This window comes from Varanus komodoensis, unplaced genomic scaffold (assembly GCF_004798865.1).
Source record: "Varanus komodoensis strain SLA01 unplaced genomic scaffold, ASM479886v1 scaffold45, whole genome shotgun sequence".
Taxonomy (NCBI): domain Eukaryota; kingdom Metazoa; phylum Chordata; class Lepidosauria; order Squamata; family Varanidae; genus Varanus; species Varanus komodoensis.
In genome coordinates this window covers 1982800-1995274 of record NW_025336011.1, presented here as the reverse complement: position 1 = coordinate 1995274, position 12475 = coordinate 1982800, and the positions used below count along the sequence as shown (strand labels likewise).

The window sequence follows — 12475 nt, the reverse complement described above, 5'->3', positions numbered from 1 at the left end:
AAGGAATAAGAAATATATTGGTATAAATTTTAGACTCTAGAAGAGGATTAAAAAAACTTTTCAGAACCACACATTACAACATATGTATGACAATCTGACAAATTCTTTGGGCTAGATCCAAACTTAGCCATATTTGGAGCAGACTCATTGAAATCAGTGGGGAGCATGAGCCAGTGTGGTGCAATGGTGAGAGTATTGGACTGATACACATGCTCTCACTCAGCCACGAAGCTTGCCAGCTGAATTTGAACCACTTACGGACTAATCTACTTCACAGGGTTGTTTTTTGTGAGGATATTATGGAGAGAAGAAGAATCATGTAAGCTACACTGGATTCCTTGAAGGGAGAAAGTGAGCTATAAATGTAATAATAAATAGGCTTATTTGTCACTTTGCAGTGGGCCTGCCCTAAGTATGACTAACTCATTACATTAGATCCAATTCATTACGTCTACTCATTGACTTAAGTCAAGAGAATGTTATGCTTGTGATGAATTTAAGTATGGCTGATATCAACAGAACAGTTGTGTAACTATATTTCTCTGCAACAGGGTATGTTGTGCTTTAAGTGTGAAGGATTTGAGTAACAACCATAATTAGAAATACTGGAATAAAATTCAGACTGGGAGACTATAATTCAGTGCTCAACTTATTTGGGGAAGCTGCCCCTTAACGAATGATCGTACCTTTAGCAACTGTTTTTAGAAATTACAGTGTACAGTGTCGTGGTTTGATAAAACTGTGGAAAGGGGAGAGGATTAAGGGGCTTGTGGATTTTTTTAAGCACATACATTCTCACCCCTGATTCAGTTCCAGAGAATGTGAGAATCTACCACCCACACACTTAATCCCAGTTCCTGTTAGCTCTGCAAAGCATGTTGTCTTTCACTGAGGACAGTGCAATATAATTTGGGTTCACAGATTCCCCCCCCCCCCCAACCACTCCTGTGCCTTCCGGAAGTTTGGGACCACAGCTCCCAACATTTTTTACTGTTGGCTATGTTGGCTGCAGATGGGAGCTGAAGTCCAAAGCATCTGGGGGTTACCAGGTTAGGGAGGCAGGTCTAGAAACAAAGCTGTATTGTCTCTACTTTGAAATGGAAAGGCTAGGTCACCCGGAAAGTAAAAAAGCAACTGGGGAGAAGAACCGGTCTGGCAAGTGGCTGAGCCAGAGTCTAGTCCCACTAATCCTCTCAAAGGAAAGGATAGATTTAAAGGACAATAGTCCAACCTGGCAACTGGAAGCTTGGAGGCTTTAACTCTTTAGTGGCGAAGTCAGAGCAGCAAAGAGATGAATGCGGGCAAGTGCACAGCACCCCATATTCCCACTGGTGGAAACAGTCCAAATATATATGTTAACATATATATATATTATATGTTATATGTTACATACATATATATGTATGTATGTATGTTAACATATATATATGTGTGTGTGTGTGTGTTAAACCCTGAAAGCATAGGTTTGGGCACTATTTCATATTTTTTTTACAGAAATCAAGCAAGTTTGTGTATGATTTATGCAATCCTTCCTTTCCCTCAAGGAGCTCATCTGAAGGTAGTTTAGTTACATGGTTCTCTTCTTTTTCTGCTTTTAACTTTACATGGCTCCCTTTGATCCTCGCAACAATCCTGCAAAGTAGATTAGACTGAAGTTGGTGAATGGCCCACAGTCGCTCAGAAGGTTCTTGGCTGAATGGGGATGGGAATACTGCACTGCCCTAAACTTATCTTTTACACTGTCTTTCTGACCACCACTGTTTTTGCTTTATCAGGGTCCTGGACAGAAATCAAACCTTCCTATAAATTGTTATGCATTTGGGCTACTTTCAGCCAGATGCAGCTAGCTGGGACTCCTCACAGTACAGGAAAAGGTTGTGGTTTCTCTGATTTAAATGGCACAGGATATATAATACAAAATCAGAGCAATTTGTCTGAAATGCTGTCTGATCAGTCCCAGACATTTAGGAAACCTTTTGTGGCACCCTGGTTCAAATTGTTCCCAAACCATGTGGGGCAGAAAGAGCACAAATGTTGTCTAAAGAGGTTGTGATGCAAGCAGCAAGTTTTCTGTCACCAGCAAAGAGGTAATCGAGAGCTGTAAATCTTCAGAAATTAAACTGAAGCCCCATGGCAAGGAAACTTGGATTCTGTGGCCAGAAAAGCTGGCTTTGACATTCTGCACAAAGGAGCCCGACAGTGCAAATGGATGCGGTTTTGCAGAGTTTATTTGGCTTCTGCTCTTCAAGGAAGGGACTACTACTGAGAGATAGGAAACCCCTTCCCTTTCTAGAAATCTCAGCGATGCTTTTGAGGGGTCCAGTGGCTGCTTCCTCATATGTAGAACATAAGCATTTTGGAGAAAAGAGTAGTAAAGATCTATGGTTCTTTGCCGATTTAAGGGTCGTGTACACTGTCTAAACCATAGATAAGCACTCAGGGCTTTTTTACATGAGGCATGGCCTACCTTACTCATGGCTGTTTATGGGTTCCTTAAATGATGTTATGGCCTTCCAGTTTCAGTTCTGTCTCTACCCAGCACAGAACTGGGCTTTTTAGGGCAGGGAATAGGGGTACTTTATTGTGAAAGCAAAGGAAATGGCCATTTCCTCTTGTGTATTTGCACTCTTCTGAAATACCACACTGCCACCTGGAGGTTTAAAGAGGAAAGGAAATGCTCTTTGTGTAAATGCTTGGATCTGCATTAGGATGAAACTGAAAGCAGATGTAAGAGGCCAAGGGATGAGCAACAGCCACCTGTAGAAAAGTTCTAAGGATTGGTCCAGTTATGCAAACATGGGGCTGAGCAGTTTGTTGCCTAAATACAAAAACTTTCATTTTGCCCTGCCCAGGATGAATTGGAAGTGTGACAATCAGACAGGCATGGCGCTTGCTAGCAAAGAGCCCCTAGAGTTAAGGCCTCCAGGGCAAAAAATAAATAAAAATGCAAATTTGCCTATGCTGATTTATATATGCTCTAAAGTCTCTGTGTGTGTCTTTAAAGGACCCCGGCTCCTAAGAACACCCCGATTTTTAAAACTTTAAAATTCCATATGGACAGGGGAAAGGATTTCAGAGAAAACCTCAGGAAGAAAGATTCAAATGCAGGAGCCTGCATAGCAGTGATGCACACATGGACAAAAAGCCAGCTGATCCAGTGGGATTAGATGCCACTGAGAGCCATGCAGTCCTGGCAGCTTTATTGCAGCCAGGACCCACGACAGACCGGAGGGGAGGTGGCATTCCAGGGATTCAGGCTGCAAATGGAGTGCCAGCCCTAGCAGGCTGCTCTCTGATCTGCCATCAGGAAGGCTTCTGGCCTCCTTTTCAAGGCCTGGAGGCGGAGAGGTGCCATTCCAGAAGAAAACAAGTAATAAATATTATCTCTCCAGTGATATGGTTGCCCTCACCTGCCTGATGCAATGCCCTTGAGTCTAGGCAAATCAGGTTGATCTCTCTTTAAGTAGCAGCAACCAATGAATGATGCTGTCCTATCTAGGGGGCATCCTGCATCTCCAAGGATGTTTCTCTTTAAATTTGCTGTATTCCAAGTGAATTCACACCTACATGTTTGTTTATCCTTTTTCCATATCAGTCACCAAGCAGTGAGTTGACCAGTACAAACCAGTCATCCAAGGCCAGGCACTACAGACAAGTCATTACAAAATGAGGTGACAGGTTTTGATGGAGGTCATTCATTCATGTGCATGGGAGTGAGTCACTGGGTGTTAAGCACTGCATGTGTATACCTCAGATTTAAAGCAAGGTAGGGGAACTTCAGACCAGGGCCTGAAAGCTGCTCTCCAATGCCTCCTTTCCCTCAACTACCAATCTTCGGTGGTTTGCCGTCTTTTTGTGCAGTTTTTTCCTCATTCTCAAAGACTGAACAGCTGCCACACCAGTCAATGGTGTTGTGAAGAATAATTTCAACTGGATATGTTTGTGTTCTCATTTCTCTTATGTTCCTGCAATCAGTTTTAGTGCTGTAGTTTTCTCCACCTTTTGATTTGTTTTCATGTGATTGCTAATAACAAGTTTGAAAAAAGAAATGCCTCTCTAAAGGGCTAGCTATTGTCAGCAGGAGCTTTAATCTATGAAATGTTAGTATTTTATATATTTTGGGCCACATCCCATTTGCCTTTGGTCCTGTCTACTCTAATGCACTATCCTCACCCCAAGAGCTTTCTCAAAATTGAAAAGGCCCTTGGGCTGAAAGAGCTTCTTCACTACTGATACGGAAGATAGCAATATGTCCTGGCTAGGATTGAATGGGGGAGCCCCAGTTCAAATTTTGTGATTTAATTTAGGCTGGCTGTGCAACACACATTTCCTCAGAGATGAGTTTAAAATTGCAGCTTCTTAGCACATTCATGAAGCTCAGTGAACTCAGTGACATGCATAGGCTTGGATGGTTTGCAAACAGCAGTCTCCTTGCCCTGCTGGGCACAGCAGTCCTGTGATCCTAGACAGCACCTTGGATTGGTTGGCTTCCCAAGTCTGGGTCAGAAAATCGCTTTGGTCTTGGTGCCAAATGGCTTTTCCAAAGTCACAAAAACAGCCTTGAAGAAGGGTGCTTTGGGGGAGGGGTGGCAGGAAAGGAAGGACACTGGAGCTGCCAGGGGACAGTGTGTCCTGAGCCGCCTCTCCATCGCCTCCAAAACCAGAGTAAGCTACCTGGCTGTTTTGCAGAGCAGGAGGCGCAGAGAGGCAACCTTTGCCCTGTGCTTCTTCCACTTGCCTTGCGACTCCAAGTTCAGGGGATTGCAGGCATCCCCATAGGATTGCCCCCTTATAGGATTGTTCTGAGGATCTTTAAAAAATAATACCTCATCATCTGCTTGCCACCCCATGTGGAAAAAGTGGGGAACTGATGACCAAAGTGACCAATAGCAAGTAGCAGGTAGTTGGCATGCGAAGTTGCAAAACTGGGTTTTACTCCTGGCTGTTTCGCATGTGCACGTTCCTTCATCAGCTGACGACTTCAACATCAATTGATGAAGGTGCACCGTTGATCCCGCTGATCAGATTTTTGTAGTGTTCAGTGTCATCTCAAATGCTTTTCATTGCTGGCTGCCAGCAATCCAGTGACAGGATGCCATGTGATGAACAGGCATAGAGGAAAGGGCCCGAAGATGTGTCATGAATGAGAAGGAGCACTCATGGCTGGTTCTCTCACAGCAGCAAAATGTTACCTTCCCCCCTATGGATATTTACACCTTGAGGCCCCAGACAACACTTAGGTTATGGTGGATCCCTGTGCTGCATCCCAGTATGTCAGGATATGACCTCTGCCATTTCAGTGCCTCGGGTTTCACCTTGTTAACATGGTTTGCATTCCAGCTTCTATATGCATATTATACATAGATATGGCCTGTGGTTTTTTCAGTCAGCATAATGTGTCTGAGGAGGCTGGGTGTATCTGTGAAAGATCTTGCCCCAATAAACTAATCTCTAAAGTGCCACAGGGCTCATCCCTTCCTCCACCCCTTGTTTGCTACAACAGACTAACAGGGGAAAATAACCTTAGCCCTAGCACTAAACTGATCTAGAATTTAACCCCTATTGACTCTAAATGCCCTGCAGCTCCTACTCTCCTCCCCAGATGACATCAAGCAGAGCTGCTCTTAGGCAGCAAAAGGTCTTGGCTTAGATTTCCCCCATCATGAATATTCAGATCCCTCCCAACTTGGCCTCTGTTAGCTCCTGTTTACTTTAAGCAGGAGTGGCTCAGTCTCCGGTTAACCTTGACATACAGAGAGGGAGAGGGAGAGGGAAGGAAGGTGCAGCATGAACAGGTATGTGGCACCTCGGCACACCTGAGATGTGAGAACCACTTTTCTACTGGTTGCAGGAGCCAAACCTGCTAGTTTTGCCACAGAGATCTACCTCATCATCAGGCCTGATCCCGGTCCCATCTCTTCTTCATGTGGGCTTTTGCACGTAACACCTGAACGCACTGTCCAGCGAGGGACGGCATTTTCAAGTCCAAGAGAAGCAGGTATGTGGGTACTGGTACTGTTGGGGGAGATGGGGCAGAGAAACCCGAACGGTTGGCTGGAACGTTGTGCTTGGATACCTCCAGAAAGGGTTAATTGATTGCCGCAACAGATGGAAGCCCACGAAAGCAAGTACTGCAGTGGGCAGTGTTGAGTTTCGATCTTGGAGACGTAAGTGCCCATTCTTGCTTCCTCCCAAAGCTCACTGTGCAGCCTTAGACAAAATGCTGTCTCTTGGCCAAATCTACCTTGCAAGGTCGTTGTGAGGATATAATGAGATGCAGACAATCTATAACTTGCCTTTTCCCATAAAGATGGGAGGGAAAACCAAAACATGCAAATAGTGTTCTTGCACATTCTGCAGCGGCCTTTCTGGTTTTACTTCTAAAAGTAAACTTGACTTGGATATATAGCCAGCCCTGACTCTGTACTATGGATGTTTGAATATATGAATTTTCCCTCACTGGTTCACACATTACACTTTTGCATTACCTTTAAAACTTCTGAAGCAAATGCAGTATTTCAGATGGCTGCCACATTGAGGTGTAGCATTTTGTTTGTTTGCACAGCAAGGGCTGGAGCTTGGATCTGCCTTGCGAGGAAGGGCTCTGCTTGTGAACAGCCTTCCTTTGGGCATTCCCACCACCAGACACAGATGGGCTGCTGTGGGGAGAAAGGACAAGACATTCTACTTGCTGCAATGCATTAGACCCTAAATCTGGCCCAATCCCCAAAGCAGATCTGCTACTCACTTCTAGGAAGAGTTCTAAATGTCTTCTGCAAGATAGCATTTTGGGGCAGACACCTTGCATTTCCTGACCACTAAGATTGCATTCTTTCATCATGGGGAAATGCCGTTTTCTCCACAGTTAGAGGAGATGAACCTTTCATGAAATATTACTTGAAATAACAACCATGATAAGCACTTCGGTTGCTCACCCCCTATTCCAGATGTAGCAATTTCTGACTTAAAAAATAGCACACCCATATGGAGTATATGTATGCAATACCTTTAAAGTGTTCCTTCACCTGTAGGAGAGGGCAGCTTTCCCCCAACTAGGCACCCTTTTGCTTTTCGAACTACAACTTCCCACCCCTCTGGATTGGGGACATCTTCGGCAGGCACCTGAGTGAGGAAGTTTGGTGTAATGCTGACATCATTCCAGTGCTAGAGTCTATAAACAAAGACAGGGCAGCTTTCTTGCAACTGGATCTTTTTCTTTCCTCCTGCTTCCTTTTTTCATAGAATGGATGAGAATGAGGAAGGGAGAGAGGAGGGCAGGAATAAAATGGTTATGTCTATGACAGCTTTCCCCAGCCCTGGAATGTTTTGGACTTCACCTCCTATCAGTCCCAACTAGCATAGTCAGGAATGCTGGGAAATCTAGTAAAACAAATGAAACAACTGGAGGATACCAGGCTGTAGGAAAGTTGATCTATGCTGAAATTTAAATTGGTTTCAGACCTGTTTAAGGGTATAGTCCTGTGTGTGTTTAGATGGAAATGAGTGCTAGGACCCCCAGCATTTGGGAGGCTGTTGGTCTTTGCTTGTCTAAACATGGATAAGGATTGCACTCTAATATTCTTATTTCTCAAGCTCTCAACCCAGGACTCCTAGAAAGTGTGTTTCTGCCAAAAGGAATCTACAAATACATGGCATACATGCAAAACTACCATTTGTATAGTTCCACAGAGCAGGGAGCTATTACACTGGAGCCCATAAAAATTAGCAGCAGGTGTCGGTGTGTGAATAGGAGCAAGGCTTCCTTTCCTATCAGCCTTTGCTCAGAAGCCATTTCTGGTAGAGTAGAGAAGACCTTTGACTGAGCTGTCTTCTCCATTTCAAAGTGACCCTGCCCTCAACAGCAACTCATCAGGGATAACCTTTACGGCGCATCTGCCAGACTGGCATTTCGGTATGGAGGCATTTCCCAGAAGGCCAAGCTGATGTGGCCGAGGAAGACCACGCAGACCAACAGGCCTTGGTGGAACTCAGAGGTGTTGGTGCGGCCTGGCACTCTCTGCTCACCTTGTCTTGCAAGCGGGAAGCCAGCTGTGCCAGCTTCCCGCAGTGTGTGTCAGGGCAGGTGTTAACATGTAGGGTGAACCACAGAAGAGAAAACATACCTCCAAGAAGCAAACACAATGTTTTCATATCCTAATGTGTATGTATAGGTGCAGATTTCAAAATTGTCAGGATCATTTAAATGGATATACAAAAAGTCTCCCCACAGCTGTGAGATGCTTCTGCTCTGTTTACTGCCCAGGTTTTTGGTATGAAGGGCCGATGCCACTGATCATCCCTGGTTGCTCTTTTAATGATTCTTTGCCTTTAAACTGCAGCTGGGTGGAACAGCCCTGCAAATAAAAGGACTAACCTTTGTAAAGTTGCCCAGCTAGCCAGCCAATTTATACATCTGGAAGCCATCATAGGTTAAAGAGGTCTGCTTGTAGATATATGATAAGGATCAGTTATGACTTATGTCAAAATGGTACATCCAACAGTGCTTCCCAAAAGCCAAATTAGCCTACACTGCCTTCAAGGTTGAATAAGCCCACATGAAAAGTGGCAAGCAGCCTTGAGTAATCCTGTGGAGATTATTCGAGAGAGCTTGCTTCATTTCTATATCTACAAAATGCTGTAGATTCTCCTCTATTTAAGGTGTTTTTACCCCACTTATTAGCCAGAAAATCTCCTCAAACAGCTTGCCTGCAATCAATAAAACAAGCTCCTCAAACAGCTCGCCTGCATACAGTCAAAAAAGATACCACACAAAAGGAAAAGTCATGGGGAGGGAAGAGGGGAAATTTCTTCCTGCTTGGAGTGCTTTGACTTCCAAGGAAGGGCCTACAGCCAGCAATCATGGATGCTTTATGTCTCAGGTGTTCAGAGTACATCTGCGGTTTCCCCCTTCCTAGCTTTGTGGAACCTTTTTCACCTGTAAATGTCTGCCAAGGAACAGGTGTGTGTTTTACAGAGAAACTTTTCAGGTTATAGAACAATCTAAGAGATGTGGTAGGGCACAAATGCAGCTCACACAGTCAAGTTGTGCTAGTCAAGTTGTCGTGTCCTGCCTTTGCTCAGGGGTGAAACGCTCCTGCAGTCTCATATGTCTGCACTTTGGAGAGGAAATGGAAAGGTGGCAAGCTAGCTTTTCTTTTTGATTAGGTGTTTGCCATTGCTGATCTCACTGTGGAGAAATCGCTTACAGGATTCCTCTGAAAAACTCTGGATTTGGCTTGCAATTACTGCGTCGGCTTTCCTAAAAAGCAGGTACTTGCAGGAGCAGGCGGCAAACTGTGCCCTGAGAAAGTGAGCAGCTGAGGGAACTGGTGGCATTTTCTTCCCCAAGAAAGGGTTGAAAGGGATGCTCAAGGAGTTTGCATAGTGGATAACCTGTCTACAGATCTTGTTTTTGCGGCAACTAAAGGGCTAAAAGCTAGGCCACTGTCACGTTGTCAGCAATGAGGAATCGTGTGACCAAGAACAGAAGACAGACACGAATGCAGATTGGTGTGACATTTGTAAATGCAATCGTGCACACCCTGATGCAATGCGGAAATAATTCCTCTCAATTCATTTACAACACAGTGAGGGACACTGTGGGGAAGAGTCCTGTTTGCTTTGCTGAGTCAGTGGTCCAGGTGCTTACATCATCTTTTTGAGAAGGCTCCCAAGGAAGTTAAAACTGCTTTAAAACATACCAGAAGGCTGTTCTTTCCAGCTGATTGATGGTCCCTTCAAAAGCAGATGGCAGGAGATCCCCATCCTGGGCTTTTTTCCTATTTTCTTTCAGGACATACACATGGGCACTTTAGAGGGGAACCAGAAGGCCATCAGCAGTAGGCCTTTGACGGCTCTTGGTGACAGGCCTTCCGTTTAGTCTTCAGTTATTTCTTAACTCCTAGATTGGCTATTGAACAACCTAGTACTTTGGAATAATGAGATGCACACAGGTGGCCAGTTATAAATCCCGCAGAGAAGAGGTTTAAGAGGGATAACTGATTTGCTTATATTAATTTGTATATGTAAGTGCACATTTAGAAATAATTATACTTTAAGCAGAAATACAAGACATCTCATCGCTAAGCACCGGCTGATGATGGGCGATAGTACTGAGGCTCTTCCTCTTAAAACTGACATTGACAGATAGAGGATACCTTACCACAGAAGTCAGTCCTCTGGCAGCCCTTCCACTTAAGGACTGTCCTCTGTGAAAGAGGACACATGGCCACCCTACAAGACCTACAGGCATGTGTACACACCCTCCTTAGCCCTGCCATGTGCTTACTGCTTGTTCAGTTCCTGACTGGAACATAGGGTTGCTTGTAAACAGAGTAAGGCAACAGGGACACCTTCAGCAAATACTCTTTGAAATCCTGATAAAAGCTGCTTCAGTCTAAGACAAAAGCTGACTTAAAACCAAGAAAAACTGCGGTGATTGCAGGGGCCAGGCTGAACTCTGCTGAGGCAGACTCCAATATTGACCTCTCCACTGCTTGACTGTACACATGCTTTGGGCCAAACTGAATGACCATGAGAAGCATCTTCCTGGCTATTTAAAAGCTGCAAGCCACACTGCCCAGAACTGGTGCATATTTTCCAATCACCATATTGTGTTTCCTTCCCTCTACCTTTAATCCAGCATTTATATGGTGCATTCAAGTTCTCAGAGTTTGCCGGAAAATCCTTATACCCATCCTGTGAGTTGGGCCACATGGTTATCCCATATCACAAAGGAGGGAGTGTACTGAGGTGCAAGGAGAACAACTACTAAAAACACATGAGTTAGAGGAGTTTTGGTTAAGGGAGGGGTGGGCAACTGAGGGGGGGGCACATCTGGTCCTGTTGGCACATCACCAAAATTTGGCAGGGCATTAGCAGATCTATTGCTGGCATGCCATTGAGGTTTGGCTGCAAGCCGTGACAAGCTAAATTTGTCCCTTTAAGGTCTCCTTCATAGTTTGCTGTTTTGGTGGTTAACCATGGATTTTTTTGGCTGCTGCCAAATACCAACCTCATGGGGGTACCAGTAGATTCAGCAGAGGCCTTACCAAAGGCCAGGAGGAGATCACAGGTGGCTCAGCCCTGAACTAGGTCCTTTCTGGCTCATAGCTGATGCTTTTAAGGACATGTTGCCTATGCCCCCCCCCCCCCCGGTGGAGGTTTAAAAAACAAGTGGAGAACTGATTATTGACAGCTTTTTCAGAGACATGGGCAGTTGGGTTTGTAATGGGTGTAACAGGAAATAGCTTGTCTGGGGCAAAGACTGGCAATATCACATACTTTCCTGATAGGTTGGAAGATATGCTGAGATGGCTGTAGGCTTAGTGACCAAGGTAGCACCAATGGCTGGGAGAAACATAGTTGTGAGGTCCTGGAAATCAATTTTAGGATGCTGGGCATGGGCTTGAAAGCCAAGACTTCCCAGGTAGCTTTCTCTGAAACTGGCTTGATAGTAACAGATCTATTTTTTCCCTTCCTCAAAGGTGACAAGTTCATTCTCTTGGCCACCATGGCAGAAAATAATTATAGCTGGTGGAAACTGACCTTCCTTCGAAAGAAAAAATCCACCCCAAAAGTTTTATACGAAAGCCCCGATATCTATGCTGTTGCCAACAATGAGAATCAGCAAGAGGAGATACCGGCAGATGGGAGCAGTGCAGGAAGCAGTGACCGGGAATTCAGTGCCCGGCTAGAGAAGATTGTGGACAAAAGCACCAAAGGGAAGCATGTCAAAGTTTCCAATTCAGGGCGCTTCAAGGAAAAGAAGAAAGTACGGGCTACCTTGTCAGAAAACCCCAACTTTTTTGTTGATGGAGAATGGGATGAGAAATGAGGACTGTTTGAAGGAGAGATGCACTTTATAAACACCCACTACTTGAGGACGCTTCTCTGATTGTGAGAAGCCGACTAGGCATTCATTTTGCATTAAGTTTATAAATGAAGTTAATGAGGGGCTATCTGGCTCCAGGATCAGGTCCTGATTTTCACATGAGAAGGATTAACTTTATTGTTGTTGTTCTTTACTTCTTTTTTTAATTTAAGGAATAAAGGTAATAATTTTGATGTGAAGCACAAGCTTGCTGGGAAATCCGGAGAATGGAAAAAATGGGTCCAGCAGAATCTGTGGCACGGAAACACTTATTAAGACTTGTTTGATGCAGATCAGTTGCTCCCAGACCGTTAGCAACCCCGTCATCTTCATAGTGAGAGCAGGTAGTGAGTCTTTGCCACCAAAAGCCACCGTCAGCACTTGGCATTCTTAGGCGGCTTCTGGGAGCTGCTCTGGCAAGAGTCACTGACACGAGGCTGCTTGGGCTACATCAACACGGACAGGTGCGTCCCTCGGCCAGTCCTGGACACCTGCCTTCCCTGGCATCATCAGCTGGACCTGGGAAGCTGTCCACCTTTGGAACGTTCCCACCGTGCCCTAGACTACCCAACATGGCACAACCATGGGGCATTGTGGGAAATT

At 44.9% G+C, this 12475-nt stretch overlaps 1 protein-coding gene across 1 annotated transcript; it reads left to right on the top strand.

The window, feature by feature from the left end:
* The first annotated feature begins 5829 nt into the window (after nt 1–5829).
* PRR15L (proline rich 15 like) lies at nt 5830–12043 on the top strand. Its single transcript, XM_044444724.1, has 2 exons — nt 5830–5998; nt 11487–12043. Exon 2 carries the CDS (start codon nt 11513–11515, stop codon nt 11834–11836), a length of 324 nt encoding a protein of 107 aa, XP_044300659.1. The 5' UTR covers nt 5830–5998; nt 11487–11512; the 3' UTR covers nt 11837–12043.
* Nucleotides 12044–12475: the final 432 nt, after the last annotated feature.

What these genes read in the sequence shown, in the direction of transcription:
- PRR15L (XM_044444724.1), top strand. Translation starts at nt 11,513, where the DNA reads ATGGCAGAAAATAATTATAGCTGGTGGAAACTGACCTTCCTTCGAAAG.